The 27,790-nt window shown below is 37.3% G+C and overlaps 1 protein-coding gene across 1 annotated transcript in view; it reads right to left on the bottom strand.

Annotated features, from left to right (window-relative positions):
• Nucleotides 1–27,769, bottom strand: part of ptprga (protein tyrosine phosphatase receptor type Ga) — a 259,162-nt gene extending 231,393 nt beyond the window's left edge. The window contains exon 1 of the mRNA XM_015347265.2: nucleotides 27,191–27,769. Coding sequence (XP_015202751.2) covers nucleotides 27,191–27,278 — 88 coding nt within the window. The 5' untranslated portion in view covers nucleotides 27,279–27,769. The remainder of the gene's footprint in view (nucleotides 1–27,190) is intronic.
• Between the last annotated feature and the right edge of the window lie 21 nt (nucleotides 27,770–27,790).

Below are 27,790 nucleotides of genomic sequence, written 5' to 3'. Positions count from 1 at the left end.
TAAAAAACAATTTTACATCCCAACTCACAGGTCCAGTTGATATTAAAGAAATACTGTATAGAGTTGTACGAGGAAAAAAAAATAGTAAACAACTGATCTTCTAATTAACACAACAGACTTCAATCTTTTTTGAGTCTACTTGATCAGTTGAACCCTGAAATTCTGATATTAATAATAATAATTGCTTACACTTATACAACACTTTTCTGGACACTCCACTCAAAGCGCTTTACAGGTAATAGGGACTTCGCTCCACCACCACAAATGTGCAGCATCCACCTGGATGTTGCGACGGCAGCCATAGTGCGCCAGAACGCTCACCACACATCAGCTATCAGTGGGGAGGAGAGCAGATTAATGAAGCCAATTCATAGATGGGGATTATTAGGAGGTCATGATTGGTAAGGGCCAATGGACGCCAGAGTTACCTCCTTTGAGAAACATCCTGGGATTTTTAATGACTGCAGAGAGTCAGGACCTCAGTTTTACATCTCATCTAAAGGACGGCGTCTGTTTACAGTATAGTGTCCCCGTCACTATATTGGTGCATTAAGACCCACATGGACCGCAGGGTGAGCACCCCCTGCTGGCCCCACTAACACCTCTTCCAGCAGCAACCTTAGTTTTTCCCAGGAGGTCTCCCATTCAGGTACTGACCAGGCTCACACCTGCTTTGCTTCAGTGGGTTGCCAGTTGTGAGTTGCAGAGTGATATGGCTACTGGTACAGTATATATTGACATATATTGCCATATATTGACAGAATGTTTTCATCTGTGGAACACAATGCATATGAGCGCCGTTACTTCATTAAAGGGCAAAATGATTCTGCTGTATGTGGCCTGGCACCTGTGGGCTCAACTGTCCCCCTAAGAAGTGAGCATGTCTCCCACCACTGGTTACAAAACAACACTCAAAACAAACAACAAAAAAAATAGTCTTTATGATTCCCAGTAAACCCACGCTGTAGAAATCCTTCTTTTGCTCGCCTTCAAATGTCAAAACTACATTTGACATCTAGAATAAAGAAACATGCATTTTATTTTAAAATTAAAATGTTTTGACACATGGCGTCTCTAGAGAGGAATTAATACTACTTCTCAAAAAAAAGTTTAAGAGCAAACCCAGACATTTGTGAGGAATGAACTTTTTTTCTGTAGCTGAGAGAGCAGCACAAATACCCAGCTATTTCCTTTCAGCTAGATACATTTAGATTAAATAAACATGATGCAAGTGCCATTTCCTTCACCTCTTGAAACAGTCTCACACAATTTGAGGACACAAGGGCTGCTCCTTAGCTCACGAAATCTATAAGTCAGCTCTTCAGGTCTATTCAGAAATGACAGAATATTGGCTCACTTTCCAAGATATAAGTTGAAGTGTTATGTTGAGAAACTAATTTGCAACGTGGCGCTATGTCCTTCCTAATTCTTTCTCGGCTGCTTTCTCATCATGAACTGCATGCATGAATATACACTGTTAGTGCCCCATGGTTAAACTTAAAAAGCCAGCAGCCTGCCAATGTTTTCTTGCTCATTGTTAAATACAGTATGTTCAAGACTCCAAAGACGACTGATTCCTACTGTACGCAGAAATAGCAAGGTTACACACATAAGCCGCCTTTTGTCCTGAAATTTTACGCTGCCTAATACAACATTATGTAGCTACTGCTAAAACAGGTTTGCAAGAAGCATTGTGGTATCAAATAGAGAACATGCAAAGTTCATGCAATGGAAACAAGAACAAACCTTCAGTAACATAAGCAGATAAATGAAATACCACAATCATCTGTGGAACATAGGAATCTAACTCAAAAGCTACATTAAGATCACTTTATTGGCCATGTACAATCACTTGTTCTTTTCGCATACCCCAACTTGGTCTCCATGAGAGACACAGACAGTGAGAAAATCGTGGCGTCAGATTGCAGGGTCAGCCATTTATACTGCGCCCCTGGAGCAGCTGGGGTTAAAGGCCTTGCTCACGGGCCCAAAAGAGTAGGATTCCTCTGCAGGGCCACAGGATAAAAACCGGCAACCTTCCAGTCACAGGCACAGAACCTTAGCCACAGAGCCACCGCATCGCCAAGTCCAACGACAGCCACAGATCACAAGATCAATACAGCTTTTATTTCAACATAATACTCTAACATCTGCTACACCACATAAAGGCCACACTTTAATAAGAAATCATGTAAAAATATCACAAACCTTGGAACAAACCTGCAAGGTTTACATCTACTGCAAGAACAGCACAATCAGTCACGGTCCTAACATTTACATGCAAGAAACAATGGCCAACAATGCCAACTACACTTTGAATTTTAAATTGTGTAAGGAGCTCAGCAGCTAGGTTAGTCTTAAAGATCACTTGATATATGGAGGTCACTTTCCTCCTTCATACCTCCCTTCCTCTTCACTCTCTCCCTTTGTCAACAGCCAGCTCTACAGAGCTCTCACATGCTATTGTATTTGTAATAGAGATACGTTCCTCTAGGACTCCATATGAACATAGTGTGAGCAGCTTGTTAGTTCTGGCACACAGTCCAGTTGATTCAAACCTAAATTTCTAAAATTATTTGCACTCATCAGAAATTTGTGTTCCACAAGAATAACATGCTAAAGGCACTACATCCCTGCAATGATTCTGGCACCTCACGCAGTCATAAATATAATAAATTCCTGAAGTTATCATTAACACAGGTGTAATACTTAATATTTCACAATATTATAGCTGGTCACCTTTTGTACTTTAAACAAAAGAGTACAGTAAACCTTAATAAATTAAGTAAGAATTCCATTATCCTGCATTTAAAATGGCACGGGCATACATATCGAATATGCATGCTTGTAAAATATGTATACTGTAAATGTTTCTGCTTAGTTCAAAATTGTACATTTACTTTTGTATCTCTGATCTATGATGATCTCCCCCATGACTCTTATTCTAATTTTAGAATAAGTTTCTATATCTGGTTTCTCAAGACTTAATATATTTATGCAAACATTTGATCAGATTTAATCCTCACAAATACAGTTATACCTGCACAAAAACAGAGCGCTCATATTTCACTTAACAGCTGGCTTTCCTTTTGTTCTGTGATAAATATTGATCCACTGACTTGCATATCTAGGGCACTAGGTAAATTATGTCATCTGTATCAAAATAAATATACTCTGGACCTGTAATCCTTGCTCCTTTGTGCACACTGCTCTTTCTGAGAAGAAACCATTTATTCAATATATGATCCCACATTGCAATTGCTCAAAAATATTACACATTTCATTGGCATTACTGAATTTAGGAGGAGATTAAAAATATAATGTAAAATAGTGGTGGGAAGATAAAGAGGGGTTGCACAATTCCATGTGAGGTAGGACTGGAAAGAACAACATCAGAGGGGGAGCCTACACTATAAATTCACAATTGCAGAAACCCTTTAAAGAACAATAAGTATCTGACCTCAAATCGACTGCTTTTACCATTGTCACCTGCTTCTTCAATAAAGGGCAGCAAACTCTCTTTTCCCTTCATCAACAATGGCTGAATATCTATCTCACTTAAGTAAAGATGTTTAATTCAGATGCTTTTAGTCTTCTCTACAGCAAGCAAGATTTTGGACAAAAACCGTCCAAAATCTTGCTTGGTGTACAGAAAGATTCCATTCTAAATAGAACACTGAAACAGTTTCATTCTAAATAGGATTAGGTAAATTGTTCTCTAAAAACAAAGAGGTCATACACTATAGCCAAAAGTCCACAAAAGAAAAGGAAAGGTTTATCTTTTGTAGATGTCTGTGCAATGAAAAATACATAACTGGTCTCCTAGATCCAACATGAACTTACTCCCGCTCTCATTGCTATGACTTTTGTGGTGCTCTGAGTAAGTCATAGTGTAAAATGGTCTTAACTTTTTTCTAAGAAAAAACATCAGAGTTTCAATTAACTAATTAACAAAGTCAATTACATGTAAATCAGAGATCTTGGGACTTTTGCTCCTGATTCACCAAAAGAAAAGTAACTGTTAAAACTGGCACATTCTATTAATAACAATATATCCCATTGCTTTGGCCATTACAAAAAATCCATAGTGCATATATTATAGAGCCATATTGAAGATTTATTAGGATAGGAGGGACATATTTAGTTCAAGGGAGTTACACTGGTACTATAACGTCCAGGGCCATTCTCAAAACTATAAAAAGGAGACTGGCTTCTTTTTAGCCCTGTGATTGATATTAGATTCCTTCACTGAGTGTATTTTATGGCTAATAAAACTGATGGATACATAGTCATGTTTGTTTGAAGTCCTGGCATTCTGCAAAGGGAAATACATTGCACAAAAGTAGTTACCCTTTTACTGACAAATTTCTGGGACCATAGAACCACAAAACACAGCTTGTTGCCCTAGGCAGCAATATACTGACTTCCTGTTGCTCTGGATCAACAATGTCAGTGCTTTCTGACAAATGTAATATTCTACATTCAAAGGTGTTATCATTACACAGGTATGCTGAACCTAAGCCAGTAGCAATTTTCACACACTGAGAGGAAAAAAAACAATTTCAAGTCTGACTTCCAAATGCACTGTGACCAATTTGTGTTTGTTTGACACAAAAAGATTTTCGAAGCAAGAAAGCTAGAATTATAGTTATCAAATTTGCATATAACCACAGTATTGGTCGCTACATAATCAGAGCTTTAATTCTTAACATTTACATCTTAATTAGTAGATTGCACCAGAAACTGGTAAATTGCAATGAGGAAACATAACACATTGTCCGCAGCAATTGTAATATCGCACTAGCAGACTCACTTCTCAAATGGCAGATGTAAAGAGTAAAGGATGGACAATAAGTTTTATGGTTGATGTCCCTTGAACCTCCTTCTCCATATTTGAAACCGAGAAAGATTTTTTTCAACACTTGGGCCATTTTCATTCATACTAGGCATCGGGATGGTAAAGGATAATACAATCGCACTGAACATAAACTCATCTATGAACCAACTGCAATCAAGCAAGAGGATGATTGATATTCTAGAATGTGATGACAAATATTTCAGCACCATGGACAGCTCTAAACGGTCTAAAATTTACCGCACCCTGTAAATTTTCCCCAACTATCAATGTGACCAAACGTTTTCCCAGAAATACAGGATTACCAACCTCTGATACATTAAGAAATAGAAACAGTGTGGTCTTTTTTGTTACTGTTACCAGCTCCAATTATCCACAGCTGAGACACATACAATTATTGTGGCATAACCACCTTTCACCTATTTCCCATGTATATATTTATATTTTTTTAATCTTTTGTATAAGTTACATGATTAATTTAGTGAAAAGGAGATCTACATCTTCTGATATACCAGATAAAGTTTAATGAAAAAGCAGCCAGAAAAATATGAATAATTTTAAGACGACTGGTCTTCTTAAAATTAAAAAGTTCTAAAGTGACTAGTCCAAAGAAAAGAAAAGAAAACAGGACAGGGAATGGGATGAGGTCCACAGACAGATTTGTTTTCTGAAAATTGGAAGCGATAGCTCCTCATTCATATAGCTGCCCCCACACCTTTCAGTGCCATCTGCACTAATATTTGTGTCAAACCCTCTAGCCGCTGAACATTGCAATGAATAGCCATTACAAATCAATTTGGGCTACATCATTATCAGTTCAGGCTGCAACCAAATCCCATTTTCCTCCTTGCAAATTCAATTCCCATCAATAGGACCATATATCACTGGTTGCTTGTGTTTCCCCCTCATTTTTTCATGTGAGAAATGGAAAGATACTTTAAGCACGTAACACACAAACTGCAATTTCAATTCCTGGATTTGTGTGTGTGTTGGGGTGGGGGGGTACTATGCAACTGAAGCCAAGGTTACCAGCAATAAAAAATTATATACGAGACAGAGACTTCACTCACTTCTCCAGTCATGTACAATGGAGACAGTACTGTAGTGTGTCAATCTTCGCAGTCTTTATTATGCTTTAAAATAAGCTTCAACCTTCTAAAAATAAATTCAGGAAATAGCAATTGTCATACTCAGCTGACTGTTACTTCAGGTGATTATAATGAGACTGAATATCACTGACGGTGGCCTAGAGAACCTGTGCTAAAAACCCACCAGAGTGGGTTTAATCGAATGTAGATTCACTGTAATTGCAGCTCGGTGTCGTTCAACTTTTTCTTTTAGAAAGTAGGTAGTGTTCTATTAAAGGCTACTATCGTAAAATCTGCTTCTGAAGCATACGGAAGAGCCAGAAGGGTATAACTTATAACTTATCTTCATTGGCTTCCTGTCAGGTACAAGGTAGACTTCAAAATCCTTCTACTGGCTCTCAGAGGTCAGGCACCTGTCTATCTAATGGAACTTATTAATGTATACCATCCAAGTCGCCTGCTTAGATCACAGAATGCAGGTCTTCTTCATAATCCACGCATTTATCAAAAACAGTTGGTGATAAAGCCTTAAGTTACAGGGCACCTAGCTTAAGGAACAGTCTCCCACCTCATATTCGGGATGCCTAGGCAATCTCGGTATTCAAATCCAGACTGAAGACCTATTACTTCAGCCTAGCCTACTCGCACCTTACATTATAGCCTGCTGCAACCATGGCTGCTGGTGCTGCTGCACATGCCATTGTGCGTTTCTATGTTGGCCCACCAGGTAGATACATCTGTTCTGACCAAACTATCCTATTCTCCTCCGCACATGTCCGGATGGCACCCGAACTGGGCACCATCTGAGTTGGATGCTGCATCACTGCCGTGGATCCAAGAGGGAATCGTGGATATAGCTATCGTTTAGGAGGATTTTGCTGGTCTACAGAGATCTGCGATGGAATAGTGACTTACAGAAGACATGACAGATGGATGGATTAATACCCTCATTCATTTAGTTCCTTTTTTTTAGTTAGCATGTTAGTATGCCCAAAGGGGTTGGGCAGCCAGCTGACCTTGGACCCCTAGAGGTTTTTGTTTTCTCCTTAGTAAGAAGTTTTTGGTTCCTCTCCTCCATTGTCTTCTGGTCTTCTGTTTTGTATTCACAACATGTATGGTTACTTGCATTGTTAAGTGTCTTGGGGCAACCTTGTTGTGAAAGGCGCTATAAAAAATAAATTGAATTGAAACAAATGGGTTATAGGGAAAATAGCACTATCTCAGAGTTATCACTGCTAATAAAAATCACTGATTTGTCCACTTTACTGGAGTAAAACACCCTGCACAAGGGTACAGTAGCAGTGTCCCATCCAAGATCTGAACCTACAGCTTTGCCCAGGTGCAGAGTACCCAGGGTCCAAGTGCTGCCCTACAGATCCATATTTATAAAAAATAGCGTGACATGACTTTTTAATTTTCACTGGAAATTAGATCATTTAACTATAAGAAGAAGACTCTTATGACTTCATAACTCAAGTATACAATTTCTATCATTTAGAAAAGTTATTTCAATTTTGATTAACTCCTCACACATACTGTATATGGAGATATACAAATATTGCCTCACCTGTCTGCGTTTACTAATATAGTCCTGGATCTGTAAAATTCATCGCCAATCCAGTTATTCTTGTAGGTCACCTGTTATTTAACATTGTTTAAGCAATTGATCAATTAAGCAAGTAATGGCTCAATGAAAGGATCTCAGGTCCTTGAGGACTAAAGAATATTTTAGGATTTGTTCCAAATGATCTGTAAATTACTCACCTGTTTTATCTAAATTAATCTAAATTATCTATCTAAATTGTTCCAGAGCTTTAGAAACATTTTATTTAAAATCTATCTATAAAACCTGCTGGACGTGCCTCTCCAGGATCAGATAATTCAAAATCCGGCTGCTCATATGTGCATCATGTGCTACTGTGCATGCAAACCTGTTCTTTCAAAACAGTGGCTTTAAATGTATTTTATCTGGACACCCATAACACTGGGTTGCATTAAAACCTTAATAGTGCTGTTGATGTTCTAGGTCTATATTGAGTTGGTTATCATTACATGTGGAAAGGAACAAGTAATAGGTTTATTCCATGCTGAAAAAAAGAAAAAAGAGAACACAATGTTTCGGCCGTGGAGCCTTCATTACATGTGTAACACTGAATGTGTCATTCAGGGTCAATAATCTAAGGAATGGCACCGAAGCCCTGTTGCTCTAGTGCTCAGTGCACTGATCCTTGTGAAAATGGCTCACTGTGTTGATCCTTGTGAAAATCAGGGCATGTGTTAAGCAGCTTGGTTCTTCCCAAGTACCAGCCCTCTCCAGGCTAAAATCTGTTGCTAGGCACTGGCTTCTAATGCTCTTAATGTGTTCAATCACACATTCAGTAAGAGGTTTAATAGGCCCAAATGGTTTAAATGTTTACAGATTCAAAAGGTCTTTCTGCTTTGTTACTGTTTTGGTTTAGAACAAATGCAATTTTCTTCCTTTCAGGCATGATATACAAGCACGGTGCAATAAAACACTGTGCAACTGTATTTCGTGCAAGCTGGAAAAAATAAATCAACTGATCATTTTGCACGGGGGTAAAGGCTAATATCTCGGCCACAGCATAACTTACAGGTTCAGCATTTTGGATATAACTACATGGTCACTATGAAGAAACTAATCGTATTCACCTGCTCTGAAAAAATTTAAAATTTATAAAAATAACTACACTCCCCTGAGCTGTGAGTCATAGCTGGTTTAACCACTTACTACACTGTTCACTCACTGTACATTTGTAGCCAAAGACGGCTGATCTTCCGAAACCAAAGATCAATACAGGTTATTTTAGGTATAATAATTCAGCAATTTGCTCCATGTGTTACCATTCTGCCAACAACAGAAAAGATGAAAAAGATGGCGATAAGCTTGAATCTACTCCAGTAATACAGTACATCCAATACGCATAGGACATAAGAGGACAAGCAGCTTAAATATAACATCCTCCTATTTGGGCTGATAACTGTTTCTTTGCCAGTTCGGCTTAAAAGAAGCACAAAAAGCATTTCATGTTTGCAAAATGCCAAACATGGCTTGTATATCAGCCCACATACAGTATATTGGTCACTGAATTATGAGAACTGCTGAATCACAATTTTAAGAAAATGTACATCTTTCACAGATTTTAAAGCCAAAGTTAAACTGAGATTTAAACTCATCCAGGGACAGAATAATTACTTTACTACCTCTGTTCTCCTGCAAGGTTTGATTTTTTTCTCGATCGAAGGGTAGCTTGGGCAACTATAGCTCTTCCACACATCACCATTAAATTAAAATAGTATCTACTGCATGCATGCCTTTTTATGCGTTTCATTCAAACTGATAATATGGGATTTTGAATTGAGTCAAACTATTTGAGTTCTTCATATTATTGTGATTAATCTTCTTCAAGATATCTTCTTCAGCTATACACAATTAATCTACATTATATTCCTGTTCTTCAAAAAGCAATAAATAATAGCAAACGCAAAACAGCTAAAAACATCATCACTCTGAGACAAAATGTTTTCCTTGAGGGTACAATTCACTGTAATGGCAGATGTTTGTTTGCAACTAGTAAACAATATCATTGTAAAATAATCCAACCCTTAAAAACTTTACTAAGAAGCTAACAGGTCAGTCACACTACTGCTGTAGTTTAATTGGGAATAATGTCATTTTTATTATTCCTTACAGCACTAAACAGGTTATTCCTGAACAGAAAAGGGGCAACAAGGGTAAATGAAAACAATAAAACATCAAATATTACTTAGAAGGCTTTTGGTGAAGGACTTGCATATATTGGAAAAAAAATGTAAACACATCGCAACAAAAACATAAGACTGTTCCACAGTATGGGAGAGGACACCAGGGACAAAGCTCCTTACTCTTTACCAGCACTCTACCTGTTCTCTACCAGATCTTAACGTTCCAGCACTAACCAAGTGTTGCCCCCAGCACAACTAAACTTTGATGAGATTAGACAAAAAGGTCAGACTCTAATGATGTAATCAGCTTGACCAGTGCATTAAAAAAGGGCAATATTCAGACCCTTTGGCCTATAAGCTCTTACCACGTCAAGACACATCCTACCATATGGGCTGTTTTAAAAAAAATAAGAGTACCAGATTGCTCCTATATAGTACACACACCAGTACAATGAGTCAACATGTCGTGGAAACAAAATCAAAAATCAAAAGAAGCAACTACCCATTAATGCAGTTATCTGAAATAGAGCAGCTGATCTGCCATGAGGATTTCAAAGCTCCCACTGTGTTTTAGAGCAAGTCTACCTCTTCCTGGGCTCCGACAGAGAAGACTGTTCAATTTTAGCATTAAAAAAGCAAAGCATGTTTAAACAGGCTATTTTACCTAGAGGAGCCAAGTGAGATGCTGTGATTGCTAATAATGCACTCCAGATGTCTTGTTTTTTAGCCAGCAAATCTAAAATAAGTGTAAAGCAAAATAGGAAATTTGTGTGGAGTGAGAGGCAATCTGCCTTTATTTTAAAAAAAGGCAAGACTGGCTATACCTCCAGAACAAATTCAGAGGCGCTCTAACTGTGCTTCAGTCCATGATGACTAATTATTTAATGACCTGGCTTGCAGGCAAAACGCATCTCTCCAGTAAACAGCTACATTTAAACCCATGATGCACTTAGCAGAAAGTGCACATTTCCATAATTCCCAGAAACTAAAAACAGCTTTTGATGATTGGTTTTGCCTTTGCAAATACTTGAGTACAATAATCAAAAGTGTTTATTCTTTTAAATAAAAGTACACCATCAGAAAAGGATCTCTTTTGTTTCCCTATTCAGGGCTTAAGTACAAGTACATAAATTGTTTTTTTTATTTTGTTTATGCTCATTGTGATTTTGTTCTCATCTCAGTCCATTCTGTAAGCCACAAATATGTTGTCATATCTGTTACTCATCACAGAGGCTTTCAAATTCCAGCTTGAAACTTACTTGCAGATAAGGTGTAAACAATTCACACAAATGGTGGATATGTAGCACACTTTTAGAAAGTAAATTAAAATGTTACTTTTTCATCCTGTTTTTATTTTCTGGGGGGTGGTGTTTGTATTTTAATATTCAACAAGATAAAATTACTGATTCTGTTTAGTCATACAAAATTCTGACCTAGAGACAGTAACTCTCGAATCATACTTAATTCTTTTGGAATATAACTTCTGTGTTGTTTGGGTTTAAACCAAAAAACACAAGCTTTAGAGAACATGATTTTGATTCCTAAATTAGTTTAGGTGTGAAATTATAGGAAGAGCTGACACTTTTCTATCCTGTATTCTGGAGTAATAAGGTCAACAAATCCTATTACTGCCAATGGCTGAGTCTCATAAGTTTGGCTACGAGCACAACCCCAAGCGGAAATGTAATGATATTTTGTTACCAACCATCTGCTGCAGTCAATTCAGCATCATCGCCAAACACTTAGTGTAACATAATACTCCTTTGTTTGCTAATCAGACATCTACTGTCAAGCACTTGCGTTAGAGAGCTGCTGAGAATAACTTACCTAACTGAAATAGTAGGGGACAGAGAAATAGCTGTATATCACAGCCTTTCAATCTCCTCTTTTCATTCTCACACAATATATCAGCAGTTGCTAGGTTAAGCGAACAGTAACCTGTGGGTACCTTAACAACAGAAGAAAGGTTACAAACAGAAGGGGGACAGATGGAATGTCTTCCTTCTTTGTAGATAAACGCAGCACTTCAACAGCTTAGCAAGGTAGTTTGTGCCAGACACCCACTACTGTTTGTATAAAGAAAAACCTCCTGTTTTTATTTGGCATAGAACGTTTCACAACACATTGTCACAGAGCGCTTTCACAGACAAGAAAGCACTTTCACACAGGCAACACCATGTTCTCAGCGCATAGCTGAGGCTGAGCTGGTTCCTCAATTACCAGAAATATTTGGAATACTTCATTGCAATTACTTAACTGGCCAAAGAAGTAAGCCTTGTTTTTTTTAAAATCTGATGTTCTAGAATTTATGTCACAAATTACAGACACCTGCTACACATTCATATATATAACTGAAAAAATGTAGTTTAAAAAAAGACACACAGTCTACTGGGGTACACTATCGCCTTTGGCAACTACTTTCCATGATCATGCGCCATAAATGAAGAGAAATGTCTCCCTTTATCTTTTCCCATTTTAAATAATAAGCCCTTGAGTCTTTTTTCAGAGTTTTAATTCATCCTTACTTTATGGTAATTATAATCTTTTAATCATTAGCAAATGCATGTCAAGGCAGACAGTTAAGGCCATTTCATAGAGAGGATTGCTAAAAGTCAGAGGACATTGTTAGAATTATAAACCATAGCACATGCATTGATTAAAAAAAGGAGCCACTAAAGAGAGTGAAAACATTTTATCTAGCATCTAAGCAGTATCTTCCAGTTCTGCTGTATATATCCGATGGCTCCTCCCTATACATAGAGTAACTACTGCAACTTGACGCAAGTGTCTCCTTCTCATCGTTAAAAGACCTTGAAAAGAATACTCCAACTGTGCCAATAACTAGATCAATCATGTTAATCCTGAGCTTCAGCTGCAGCAGAACCTAGAAGAGAGCCTTCCCCAATAAGTCAATTTAACAAGACTGCCCTCAAAGCATCAAAGAAAGCCAGTTCTGCAGAAATAACCATATTTCTGTATATTTTACAGAGACATTGCAAAAAATTGCTGCATGTATATATATTACTTTCAACATTGCAAAAGCACTTTACTTTTTAACTTGGAATCAATACAAAACATCTAAATCATCTTCAAAGAAAGAAGCATGCAAGTCCTACAAAAGCTTGCTATTGTTATAGCAACTCATCATTATACCTTTATTCAGATACTCTTTGAAAACTAAAACCAACCATTCCAATTACAACTGTCTTTAGCAAGCTAAAAAATGTTCTGTAGACGTTATTTGTTAAAACATTTTTAGAAGGTTTAAAGTCTAACGGACAAGGCCAAGCACTACTATATACTTTTCAAAAAAAGAGTTCCTGTAAAACTAGCACCAGTAAAAAGGTCTTGCAGGGTTCTTTGAAGACAAAAGATGACATTGAATAAACTCAGACACTACAATCGCCCCACATGACCATTTCAACAGAGGTAGCTGTTCGTCTAGAATTTGCACGCTTGAAACAAATAGGGAATTTTTAGATCCTAAAAATCTTATTCAATATCATGCATGACTAACTTCTATTTTATTTTACTGCTGATCATCTGTCACTTAGGACATGGTTCTCAAAGAGCTCTAAACGATTAACTAAAGAGAAATCTCTTCCGCTGCAACATAAATCTGGGCAGCATTTCATTGGGTAACACAGAGGTTGCCTGTAAAGACAAATGATATAGAGCCTGGCTGCTAGCTCTCTTGGCTGTAAATTTCAGCTCCATTTTACCACAACAAGAGTGTGCATCCTCTCCTCAGCAGTGGGGGAAGTAAAGTACTTTTGAAACCGTAAGTGAGGAAACTATGTTGAAACCCACCTCCTTGAAGAAGAATCAGGGTCCTCTGCCACTTCTTCCATATTCCCAACATTGAAGGGTAATTAGCCATGAGGGCATGGGCAATTGCTAGAGGTGCCAGACTCTTGGTAGGATAAAGCAGACAGCTATATGCTGTTCTGCAGAAATCACATTTGCTATGGTGAACTAAAGCTACAGGATGCAAGTTTATTTAAGAAGTAGTTCACATGGAAGTGAAAAGTTGTGTTAAAATAGAACCTATACTTAAACAGTAGACAACACCCCTCTGAGTTGCCTTTAGCCTGAGGTGTGTACAGTAGATGCCTCTAGTCATGCACCAGGCACTGTTTTAGTAATCACTTCAGCACGTATGACCCAGGGCACTGGAGATGAAAACTTGTTGCTTGTGAAGGTTTACTTCTTTCTGTCGTGTGGGCATGCAATTGAACATCCTGCACTGAAGGATGGTTTCCAATCAATGTCAGCATTGTGCGCACTTTCATCTGCAACCCCTGCCAGACAGCATTTCTCCTAGGACTCTCTCAGCTGTCACCATTATAGCTTATGTCTTTAGCTTAAGATTTTAACATATCCAGTACATGCCAAACAAGTCCTTCCACTTTTAAACTATACAAATCACACATTACTCCTAGCAAACAGCATTTCCTTTAAGTTTTGTTTTTTTAATAAGACTCTCTTATTAACCACCAATAACTCCTCAAGAAGTTCAACCCGATTTATAAAGTATATTGAGGATCTGCCTCATAAAAACAATTTTTATTAAGTCATTTGTCATTGCCCTTCTGAATTCAATATCAATGCTCTTAAAGCTATCAGACATACAAAGACATCAGTGAGAACAAAGAAACGAATGCTCTGATTTGATGCTACTAAGAACTTTTGTGATCTACAGTGGGAGCAATTGTTGAAAGATACTAAAAGTAGGGCAATAAAATATTAAAATGTCATATGAAAAGGCCACAGTATTCAAACAACCTACTAATTAGGGCCCCACTGCTGTGATATTTAAAAAAAACGAATGAGAAACCATACACATTTATAACCCATATGTTTTATGTCAAAAGAATCAATAGGGTTCCTATTAAATCAATTGTACAGTTCAAAAACACTGTCATTTGCTGTTCTGCTCTGCTGCCAAAGAACGTCAAGATTCCTAAAGATTTACAGGCGTGGCAGCTTTCCTGGAGTGCATTTATTCAAATTTGAGGCTTAACAAGAAAATACTTCATGATTGGAAACCTATTTCAACTGGGGCAATTTACATATTAATGAGCATAACAAGGGCATTAATAGCCAAGAGTATCTTACCACATCATAAACATATACTGGATTTCAAAGTGGAAGACAAAACATAATTCAACCATTTTTGCAAACAGGATTTCTTGGGTAGTATCAGCCATGGGGAAGTTGAATTTCTGCATGGTACAATCCACAGCAAAAAGAGGAAACAAACACCAATAAGTAAACCTTATTACACAAAGTTAAATTAAGTTAACCACAATCCTTAATTAATAAGAAATGATTGTTTTGCAGTGCAACCCTCATAATTAATCTGATCTTAATAAAATGATAAATTGTGCAAAAAAATAAACATTACCTTTTAAACAAATCTCAGAATACAAAACATTCATTGCATTCAACAGGGCAGATCCAGGTCTGCCTGTACTCCCAAAGAACCTAGTTTTCGGTGTCACTGATGTGAAAAAAAAAAAGTTACTGGAAGAATTTAATGAGAATGTTTTCTGATTTTGGATTTTGCGCACAAAATACCTCTTAACATGGGGTTATCTCATTCCTGTGTAATACAGTGGATATCAATCTGTTCAACCATTTTGAGCAGAACTGCCCAATCCAGATTCTGGAAGACTGGTGTGAATGCAGATTTTCATTCCAGCTCAGCTGTAAACTGGCTCAATTAGCTTGTTACTGGCTTAAATGGACCAATTTAACAGCTTTTCACAACTTTACACATACTTTAAAGAGACCTAAAAACTGGCAGACAACCGGCCCACCTGGACCAGGAATTGGACAGAGCCGGTCTTTTATGTTCAGTGCTGTGACAAAGATGGATATCAGGCATACAACACCAAGGCACAGGACATTAACTGTCATGTGACCTTAACCTCAAGATTATCAACAGTATGTTGGCTGGTTCCATTAAAATATATACAGTGCTTAAAGTGCATTACTAAACTTGATTAAACAAAGTAGTTAAAATAGGTAGCTGTGTCAGCATGCGTAGACTGGAAGGAACAAGTAAAGGTTTATTCCATGCTGAAAAGAGAAGAAAGGAAACAAAACATTGCAATTCCTTTCTTCTCTTTTCAGCATGGAATAAATCTTTTTCTTGTTCCCTTGGTTAAACAAAGGCTTGTATTAAAATTGCAGCATCAAACAGGCAGAGCAAGGATCTTCAGAAAACAACATTACTCAGGTTTAACCTTGTGGGGTTTCAAACATGAACTGCAAATGAAAACAGCTTCAAAAGCAACACCAAGGTTTCTAACTTTCATCAAGGCTTTGATTTCAACTTTTTCACCAACACTGAAGGTACTGATTTTGCAAAACTAACATTGTGAGTCTATAAGTATGGACTCAGCATTGTCTCATCTTTGGTTTAAGTTCAGGTTGCATTCATACCTTAAGAACAGACAGAAAAGTCTCTGCAAAGGACAGCTACCACATAATAGCATCTGATTCAACCTGCAAGTAAGCCTGAAAGTCATTAGCATAGTCTCAAAACCCAAGTCTGAGATAGTAAATAACCAAGAGCCATATACAGTGTACTAAGCATTACAATCATCTACAGTATACTGTGCATCTATTGCTTAGTATATAACAGTGCATGCAACACATGCAAGGTTATCACAAACTTTATAAAACCATTATATAGCAGAAGAGCCTACATTCTATAGAACAGACATGATATATGTAAATCTGTAATTCTGTTTAACATCTACATGAAATCTACTGTGAAAGTCAAAGGTTAGGAAGATGGGTGAAGACCATGGGAAGCAGTACAAGCACATCTATAATGAAAACTCTACAACATGTGCTTCTTGATGTGCCTAGATGTCACACACGATCAAGTCTGGTGAGTAAAGCAGAATATCTCTCAGAATGAGTTCACAGGAAGGGTTGCAAAGAGATCCTAGGATTTAAGCCATGTAGAATTGAGCTGTCAGGGTACAATCAAACACAAGCTCCCTTGATAAGAGGGATGTTGGTCCATTTTCATGTTTTTGTTTCTTTTCACCAGGCTTGACATTGATGAGTAATATTACTCCATCACCTGTGCCGAATCAACTCTATCACTAACAAAGTGATCAGTGCTTAGGCAATATCATCAATGAATCAAAGAGACACCAAAACAATAAAAATCTGTATACTTTTAAACACATGTAAGCATAAAAAAAAATCTTTTGATACTCAGTATATAAATACTAAATAGTAAAGGTCCCAGTACAGAACCCTGTGGAACACCCTTAGTAAATAAGACAACATCAGTTTTAAAACTGCAAAATGTACATGTTATCTCCTAGTAGGAAGAAGAGAAGGGGTAAAGTAATAAAGCAAAGTACTAATGATCCATACATAATATTCTAAGCAATCTAGCAGAATGCTACAGTTGACAGTATCAAAAGATGCACTTAAATCCAGAAGCTTCTTCCAGAAGAATAATATTAAGTCATCAGAACTCAATAGAGCCATTAACAAACACTAACTACCCTAAAAAAGGGTTGCTGCAGTAATGCATCTCTGTCCAAACCCTCAAAATGAAATGTGTCAAAGAGCTCATTAGATGCTTGTTAAATTGCAGCTTTGCTTCCTGTTACAGAACCTGTGCTTTTAATTTTGCATACAGTAAGGCACTACTTTTATATATTATTTCACAAAACTACCATTAGGCCAATAGTGAAACCCTGGGCAACATGGTGGCTAGCTGTGGGTTCAGTTCCAGACCTGGGGTGCTCTGTGTGTGGAGTTTGTATGTGCTCCCCATGTTCACATACTGTAGGTTTCCTCTAGGTGCTTTGGTTTCCTCCCACATTCCAAAATTAGGTTAACTGGCTTCTGGAAACACTGGCCCTTGATGCGAGTGTGTACCCTGCCTTGTACCCATTGCTTACCATTAAAGTTCAATGCTTGGGATTGGATTGATGGAACAACAACCCTAAGAACTTTAGACACACACACTTCCTGAGCCTCTGCCTCCTTAGTAAGTGTTTCATAGTGGGTTTTTAAAGATTCACTGAGCCTTCTCAGAGATTAATTGCAGGATCTTAAATACATAGCAAAATGTGAAAAGTATATTAAAAATACAGAAGACATACTTACTGTCTTTGGAGGTAATAACATGATTGCAAACTCTGTGGAAATTGAAGTGTCACTAAAAATATAAAGGGAATGTAAGTCTGGAGACACTTCCTTCAGCGGGAAAACTCCATTCCTCCTATTTTAATGTGGTTTTGAAATGTAGTTATAAAAAAAAAATTAAATTAATTAAAGATGTATCTGATTATATAAGCAGTAAAAGAAACCAAAGACTCAAATCCATGGTGTGGACTTCTGGAGGTGGAATCAACTTCTATAACTCAGAATTCTTGGGAGGGTGATAATTGCTTTTCTGGATTTTTTCCCCCAAGAACGAAGAATCGGAAGTGCAATTTGAGTTAAGAAGTTGACATTTTTTTAAAATCTAGTGAGAAATCGCTTTTCAAAGCCTGCAGTCTTTGCCCACAATGAGGAAGGTGCTCATATAGTTCAACATGGGCTTGCCTAGCTGTCCTTATCACTGTCTTGATAACACTGGCAAGAACATTTTTCACCCCAGACTAAGTCATTTGTCAGATTCCCATTTTGAACTGTTACACTGAAGTGTCATCAACAAGGAATTGTATTACTCGGATACATCCTTAAAGCTACGTGCAGTTGTCCTTTATTGATGCAAATAAAACTACATTAGTACAATTTAAAAGCAGTATCCAAATTAGCTAGTTGTTTTCAAAACTATCTTTGTGCAGCTAGCTACTTATGTTGGGATTAATTTTAGGACATATTTCATAATGCCCCAACATGAGTAGATTATAGCTCTTTCAGGATTGTTGCTTATTCACCAGACAATGTGCTTTCCAAAGAAGAAAGGGGGCAAAAAAGATCTTCTCTGCCTGAAAATGGCACTGTGATGAGATTATTTTGTGTGCAAAAACGCAACACAAACAATGTCCACATGATGAAAGGTGAATCCAGCCTGAACAAGTATCTGTTTTATCAATGGCTTTTTATTTCAGTCACCCTTTGAGCCATGAAGCAGCAGCAACATGTATCCATACCAGCACAGCGATCCTCTTCCCGGCAGCAAGCCAAGTCTTGCAGCTCATTTTCACAGAAGTTATTGAGGCGAGTTGATTTTTTTTCAGTCTGATAAGTGGTCTGAGCCTTTGTAATATGGTCTAGCTCTACGTGAACCAAAGCAGCCCAGTATGCTCATGCTTCTTTTTAAAGCATTTAAGAAAAGAATAAAGTACTCGGAAATTGTGGCTGAACACATTCTTTGATTCACAGCGGGCTCCGCTGAAGTTAAAAGGGACAAATCAATGAAGAGGTAAAAAATTAACTGAGGAAGGGACAGCTTTCAAGAAAAAATATTTGCTTCATTTCTTTTATGACAATTATCACTCAGTATTTCTAGACAGAGAAAAGAATTGGGGAAGTCAAATACAAGATTCACTGGTTGCAGGATTTCTGAAGGATATGTGACAGCATGCTTAAGCCTGGATAGCTCATCATAAAATAATTCTTTATTCCTATACAAATATTCTATAAAGCACATCTTAAAATGTCCACTTCATGTATGACAGGATTAGGTTAAGCAAATTCAATTGATTAATACAGTGGATCCAACATTTTACTTAATGTTACTGTTTGAAACGGTAGATGTATAAATCCTTAACAGATTGAATACACAGAAAGCACAACAGAAAACCATGAGTGAAACTCATAATAGTCAGCAATAAACATACTAGAAATGTTTTGACCATTAAATGTATGAATATACAACTTTACTTTCTATTTCTATTTTCAAAAACACTGGGTCAGTGGATGGTACTGCAGGAAAAGAAATTATATAAAACACACCATCTAGTGGTTGGTCTACAAAGAAATGTATAGGAACTTCATGGAGTATTACCAGAAAGAGTCAATATCCCCTCACTGCAGGAAAAGTTCTTAATATTTTACACTCCCCATGGGTAACTATTTTACAGAGAGGTGCCTTCAAGACTCAGCCAACATGTTAATTCTGCACGTCTCTTGTTCTTGGTTATCGGTCATCACAGTTAATTAAAACATCGGAACAGGCTTTGTAGGACCCTTAACATTATCCAGACAGCACATTTGTACAAATATTCCAGATATGATAAATAGTTCTAGATAAAATCATACCTAGTCCAAGGACAGCAAACTGTGGGGGGCAAATACTTAAATAAAATGGAGACAATGAAAGAATCACAGTGCTGTACAAACAATTGGGATGAACAGAAACTTCCTCAGAATAGAGCATTCTCTTCCTGGAGAATCACTGTAGCATTAGCTTTAATTAGTGATTAATATGAACACCTTCTCTTTTTGCGGGTTATTTTAAGACTCATTTTAAGCACTGCTCACAACTGCTCAGATCTCCAGGACTGTACTAATGATGAGTTAAGAGATAGTTCTAGTTATAAGTCAGTCTGTTTGATTCTTCTATACCAGACACACACTATTCTACCACTTACATTTAAGTTCAATGAGCAACTTCAGCACAGTGTAAGACTACAAAACAAAAATGCAAACTGACAAAAGAAAAGGTACAGAAAGAGGCCTTATTTCGTAAGCATCTGGAACAGTTTAGTCAGGCTAATACATACAATATAGCCTTCACACAAAAAAACACACAAAGACCTCGTATCACACCGAGTTAAATATGCACTCTGCTTTAAAAAGGAAACTATAAAAACACTTATAAGGTAGCATTTCTCTGAGGAGAAGTCTTAAAAATATTTTTTATTGTCTGAACACTTTAATTTGTGCACCAAAACCAACTCCAAAACCAACTTTCCCTTTTTGGGAATGAAATGTCCACCAAATATAAAATTACATTTGACTTAGTTTAAGGGTGTGTTAACCTAAAACATCCTGTTTTGACTGAAGAACTCTATGGGACTCTACAGAAGTTGCTGACTATGACATTACAAAAAATTGCACACCAACAATATTAAACACATACATTTACTTGTACTTAGTAATGAAAATGTTTATAAACATAAAAAACAAGAGGACGGAACAGTTACAAGAACAATAAGGAATTTAAAAAAATGAAAATCTTTTCCATGTCCAGGGAACTATACATCCCACATTCAAATCAGATGCCGCATATAGCCTGTACCACAATAGAGAATTTAGCACTCATATCCCATTGGAACCACTGCTAGAATTTAGCAGGTGTTCCAGAAAACAACGAACATCTACCATTGTGGAATATAAAATTATTGGAACTACTATAATTTTACTCAATTTATTAAAATGAAAAACAATGAGAATCATGCTGGCTGTGTAGTTGAATTACACTTTTGTAGTGCATCGTATTGCAGGCAATACAATTAGAAATCTCACACAAAGCAAAATATTAGCATGGGTGTACACTATCGGGTCTCATCACTTTTTCGTGTATTGTGAACTGTGGTTTTGTAATTTTAGTGAGAGGTCTGAAACCCAGCTCCTATTAAAACTGAAAACACAGCTGAGATGAAGGACCCAAGCTGAGCTGTTGAAGTACTATCAATAGAGCTTCATGCTGGTGAAGAGAATATTAAGGCATTATATGAGTATTTTTCATTCTGCCACACTTCTTCCAATTATTCTGATTCTCTGTTTGTGTCCCCTGCCCTTGTTTCAGGAAAACAAGGCCTGCTCTGCCTCCAATCCCCAGAAGCCTCCTGAATAAACTCAGCATCTTTCTACTGTGCAGCCGGTTTCCATGGGTGTCAGTAACAGCCACGAGCAAATCTGCTCTTCGTCCCATTAAAATTAGACTCTTACACCACTCTGGTGAATGTCAAATGGAAAAGTTACGATCAGATAGATATAGTTTACTTCATAAGTATGGAAAATCCTACTGTTAATTGAGAGTCCTTTGTCTTATTATTGTCATTTTGAAAATAAGGCTGCCTTCAATTAAATGAATAATTGTGAAGCAGGGCTCGGATGATACATCAGCACATTTCACATATCGAGCTACATTATATAAGTTAACATGTAACATCAGCATTTTCACAGGATCTCACTAAAAAGATCACACTATATTCCAGACTTGTGAAACAATTATCTTAATACAAGGGATGACTACATAGGAGACATCATTATTCTTCATATTCAGCAGGGTTTTAGTCTCAGTCTGGCTAAGAGGCTATCACCCAATTCATCTGCTTTAGCATCACCTCAGGGACACAGTCACCACCGTCTGTGTACCTTAAGGACAGAATAAACAGATTTTTTTTGTTCTCAAGTCAAGCACTAAAATGCACTTTATGAGAATAAAAAAAGCCTTTTTATTTGACTGCCACAACCTGGTGACATTTATTGAAATCAGACTTTCCATTTGAACAGTCAACAACCCACAAAATAAAAGAACTAATCTAAATACGCTATTGCTTCTGTGACCACCAGCCTTCGAAACACTTGCTTTTGACATTACATTTTTTTCTTTTGTTACAGTAGTTTGCCTGTAGTATCAGATTGCTGTCTCTCTGACGCCAGAATAAACTTGCTGTCAGATGAAGGGCTTTAACAGCATCCTATCCAAAAGACTGACATCCTCTTTAGCAGAGATACTCCAACAGCTGTCACTAGGCCGAATTGCATCCTGCACTCTGCTTCTGATATTCTAGTGCAGTCCTCCCCGGCACACAGTTCTCTTCATTAAGTAACTCAGGAAGAGCCAAAGCCTAATGTAGAGAGAACATCAAAGGGCATCATTTGTTTGACTCCACTCTGTAACATTTACTAGTCATTCTCATTCCCTTCTCTGATATCACTGCTGAGTTGTGTTTGCATTCAAAGTACCCCGTCATCCATCGTTCCATCAGTATTTGAAAGGGAAATCATGTCCTGATTTGTGTTTCTGTCTGATACCATCACTCATAGGGACCAACAGGAAAGGTTGCATTAAAAATTGTCATCTTCACGGCCTGAGCATGTCCAGCATACACCATTACTTCACTAATCACTTCAAGTAGACTGCTTTGACCAACAGCCCCACACAGGAAACATCTAGGCATTATCCAACAGGACGAGAAAAAACCTGTAGCTGATTTCAATTAACATTTCAAACCCTTCCAGAGAATTATGGGAAATGTCCACCCTTCCTATACATAATAATTCAAAGTCTTGACTGTTTCTTCCCACCCGACTGAAACAATGAAAAAGCAACATGAGAGCCCTCTGTTGAAAGAAACAAATTATACAGCACACCATTAAGCTTTAAAGAAATGAAGAGAGAAAGGGAAGCAGTCTGGAATCTTCGTAACATATTCAATGTTACTTATTTCCCTGTGAACACATTCTATAGTCTTTAAGCACATGCCTAAAACCGATTAAGGAAAGAATTAGTTGACCAAGGGAGGAATCATTCGCAGATTTTTAGCTAATAAGAAGCTTATGCTTATTTTCTCAAAACACAAGACAAAGAAAGACTAAAAAGCCTTCCTTCCTCTTTCATTATTCTGAACTCTTAATTTAAAAATCACATCTTTATTGCAGTCTGACAGAGACCTACACAGTTAACTTTGCAAATCCAAATATCTTTTAATCTATCGGTTAAGATGCGACAAAATGATGACAGGACCTGCATCTGATAAAGAGACCTGGCAGGTATTAGAGCTAGTTATGTCCAGCATTATACAGACAAATGCTTCTCATGAAGATGATGATTATGATAATGTTTTTACTGAAACCAGGTGCACATCTAATCATCTACAATGTCAACCTTTACCATCACACAGCGGGAATTTTAAAAGTCCCACTTTCCTGAGCATGGATAAAAACAGGTTACTGCAAAGTATCTTTAAAAAACGGCATTTAACTTTTGGAAAAAGAGAATATACTTGGCTGCAGGCCTCTCAAACAATGAAGATCAGTTTCATGAAACTATTCTAGAAAAATATTTAGGTAAACAACTCTATTGTAATTGAAGTTGTACTAAAACATTTATATGGAAATAGATAAATGTATGCGATTCAAAAAAACATATGGATGCATTACTAAATCCAGGTGCAATATTGGGGCCAGAGTACCTCTATAGAATGAAATGTCTTGTATTCAGCAATTTTGCATTTACTACAGCTGTTTTGCAGGTCAATTGCAAAGTCAGCATGATTACACTTATCAAAAAAGTAGAGTACAGTGATACCCATTTTCAAGAGCATAAAAAGAAGCACTAAAATTCAGAATTCTAAAAGGATTCATTTTTTATTACTCTTTTTATTCTTTTGATTAATTGCATCCATTTACCATGCTTTTCTTCAGAGATGAGGTCACATTATCATAATCATTTCTCAGATAGTATGTTATTTTCCATAAGACACTGTAAAATCCTAGCGATCATTCTATAGTGTTACATAAAAATGCACTCATACAGGCCACATTTATCAGAAGATCATCTTCCAAATTAATGCTATGCAGCTTCCTCTATTGGATAAACAGTACTTCGGTAAAATGACAATGAAATCACACAAAATCTTTTTTTCTTTCTCCGTTTGTCACTCTCTAAAGAGCAAGGGCTGTTTAAAATTGGCTGTGTGTCCAAACAATACAATGAGAGGCTTTATTGCAATTCTCAGTCCAAGACAGCCGGGATTTCTGGCAAAAGGTTTAACGGAACCTTTACAGCTACCATAATAAAACAAGTGCCACACATTTTAAGGTGAAAAAATAGAGGATGAATAGTTTTGTTTCTTTTGTTCTTCATTCCACTGATTTTACTTAGGCAGGCACCTTCACAAAAGCCCACAAGATACAGCTACACATGCTAGGGACCTAGAGAGAGAGACAAGGATATCTTTAAAACCATGTCCTTCAGCGTGGTATCTGTCCTTTTGTGACAGTGTCTTATTATTTGAACATTAATCACTTTTCAAATGAAGCTAATAGTGTTGGATAAAGAAATTCCCGCACTGTCCCTTGCACTGTTTTGGAATCTTCCTATTGATTTATTACTCTTAGGAATTATCCAGGACAGGCTGCCTGATGAAAGCCTGGAAAGAGCAATGAGGAATAATTCTACAATGTTGGGACCATAGGCTATTTTTAACAGTGCTGAAAGGGTGTTAAGTAGAAAATGAGGCGGCATATATATATACACACACAATTTAAAAAATAATATACAAATCTGAGTTTTACTACTCATTTTAACACCAGTATTTTTCATGGTAAAGGAAAAATGTATTTTTATAAATAGTATGAAGGATTTTGTGAAAAAACAACTCTCATGTAATAAACTCACATGTAAAACAAAATACAAGCTTTATTTATTTAAAAACTATTCTAGATATTCTGAAGAAATCTAGCCTACTCATGACATGAGAGAAACATTCAAAGGTTTATTTTAAAAGTGGGTCACTCTGTTAAAGTTTTTCCCCACTAATTTCTAGAAGAACAACTCCGTTTATTGTCATTATAAAGTCAAAATCACTAGGAATAATTTTAAAACTGGTTTTACTTTCATTACAATTAACTTAAGCCAAAGTTCTTTTAACACTTGATTTAACTCGAACAGTCGACATCGATCGTTCAGAGTAGGTTAAACAAAATATGCTGGTTTTCCGACAGGGCAAAAAATATTTTGGCGGAATAATGTCGGTGTTGCGCCGACCTGATCAGCACGCCTTATAGACGCGGGAATGGGCAGAAAGGAAGAATTGATCTTTCTTACACATTTCGCCGCTTAATTTAAACCAGACTTAACCACCATCAATATGCATCAGGACTTGCGAGAATGTCATTGGGAGCCAACATTCAGAGCGTGTTTTTTTTCTAATATATTTCTAGTCTGTGTCTCCTAAATGTGATTACTGTAGAGTACAATATTCTAAGACAGGAAAAGAACAGTTACCAGGATCGGGGGCTGAACTCATCAAGTTTCTATTGGGCTACAGAATTAAAAACATTTTTTTACTTTGCTCCCTCTATCAGTCCCAACCCATGAATCAAAATGAACTTATGTTATGCGATGTTGTTTCCTTTTTCCTTTAGATGGGTTTACAAAACAGACCGGTGTGCTAGAACTTAAAAACTCGGAAAGAGATAAGAGTACATATCCGTATTACTCATGGCTAATCGATAAAGAGTTAAAAAGACAAAGTTCTGGCAATTATAAGTCAATATACAAAAATGAACCCAGCGAACGCTATTTCAGTATTCCATATGTTCTCAGACTCTTACATAATACATCAAATATGGGGTAGTTCTGATCGTGAAGAGAAGGGGTGTTTAATAACCCTCTTGTGTTGTTTTGATCAAAGCTAACATATTTAGAAGCCACAGCTCATATTTCAAACACGCAGCAACATTCATTTCAGAGAAACCTGTCTATTACGATCTAAATTTCTATGTGCGTAATTATTTTTGTTCTGGAATTGTTCGGTATACTCTCGATTCTCGCAGATTTAAAAACTATGGGAATCTGTTTCGTCTCTCTGTCAAGGTCAGCCGAAAAGGATGGTCAATCAATAACACCCCCTACACACACACCACCTCCCTTTTTTCTCTGTAAACTGGTAACGGCTGAATTATCCTCGCAACATATCGATTCAATATATCTAAAACCATTCCAAGACTCAAAAATATACACAGCTGCATAGAAACAGAGAATGTAACGGATAAAAGCTAGCCCCTGCTAGCTCCGTTTTGCTTCACTCTACTCTAAATTCTGCTTAGGAGAGCACTGCGCCAAAAAACAAATGACTATTACGGGAATTTGCACAGGAAAGGGCACCAAAAAGGTTTGTCTCCTCACTAAAGTCGTCGTGCAGGATCAATTTCCGATTCGGAACAAAAATCCTCTCAAAAATCTCTAGGTTCTAGAACCATTCTGCAGTGCTTAAGGGAGCTGAGCTACAGCAGAACGATCCGCTTTGCATGTGTATGCCATTTCCTGTCACTTCTTACAACTAGAATATAACTAATATGTAACAATATGCCGTTCTGCATCGCGTACATAATCTAAACGCAGTTAACATTTCCTCGCTAAACCAAGGATGTTGCGAGTAACGAATCGGTTGGGATGCGCTTTCAGCTGTAACAGCACTGGAACTGCAGCTTGAAAGTATCGTTATCATTCTGTGTTTTTGGAGTTCTTTATTTTTAGTCTACAGTGATAAAAGTTCATAAAAAATAAATGCTGTCAAATTCATTGCATTCTCTAAAACTTTACTGAAATGTTTAGCTGAAATTTGGTTTCCAAGAAGGGTATACATGTATATGTACTGTATGTGTGTGTTCTTAAGTAACTCATTTTACGGACTAGTTTTCTTGTTAAGGGCCGTTTAAGCGTGAGACCTTCTGTTGTCTGTTGTGTTTTTGCACAATGTATAATTTCACTTTAGGAAAATACTACATCAAAATTTTAAAAGAAAACTAAAAATCAAAAACTTGTGGTGTGCGCCAGTATTTTACTTACCAGGATGACAGTCGGCCCAGAAAAGCACAGAGGCAGACAAAATCAAAGAAAAGATCCACCAGCGACACGATTCCAGTAGCCTCCGCATGTCACAATACACATCGAGAGCAACAAAAGCCAACTACTGACAAAAGTTAAACGTGCAAAAAAGAGCAAAGGCAAACGAATAAGAGAAAAAACAAGTTACTGAGGCAAAACCGCGGGGCCAGATGTAACTCGGCAGCAACAAATGCTAGCTTCTGTTTCGAGGAATTCTTGAAGTTACAATGGCAAAGACACAGTCCTACTTGCTTAAAATCTCCTTCATGCAAACAGCTTCTTCATATCCTCACGGAAATTCATGACGGGCAAAGGAGTCGTGATGAAGCCCTCTTTAGTTTATGTACCGCGGGTGGTGTGGAGGGAGAAAAATAAAAGAATTGTCTACTAGCAGGAGCAATAGTCCATGCAGAGAGGAGCTGGAGCGGCTCTTGCAAAAACAGAAAAGGAATAGTTGGAGCTGAGCTGGAAGCTTTCCATTCTTCCATCCAGGAAGTAGCATGTGAGCCTGAGTCTGGCAGAGACTTTAAAACAGGCTTGGGAGAAAAAGACGGAGGAGTG

This window comes from Lepisosteus oculatus, chromosome 4 (assembly GCF_040954835.1).
Source record: "Lepisosteus oculatus isolate fLepOcu1 chromosome 4, fLepOcu1.hap2, whole genome shotgun sequence".
NCBI lineage: Eukaryota > Metazoa > Chordata > Actinopteri > Semionotiformes > Lepisosteidae > Lepisosteus > Lepisosteus oculatus.
The sequence above is the reverse complement of the archived record's forward strand: the minus strand, read 5'-3'. Positions and strand labels throughout refer to the sequence as shown.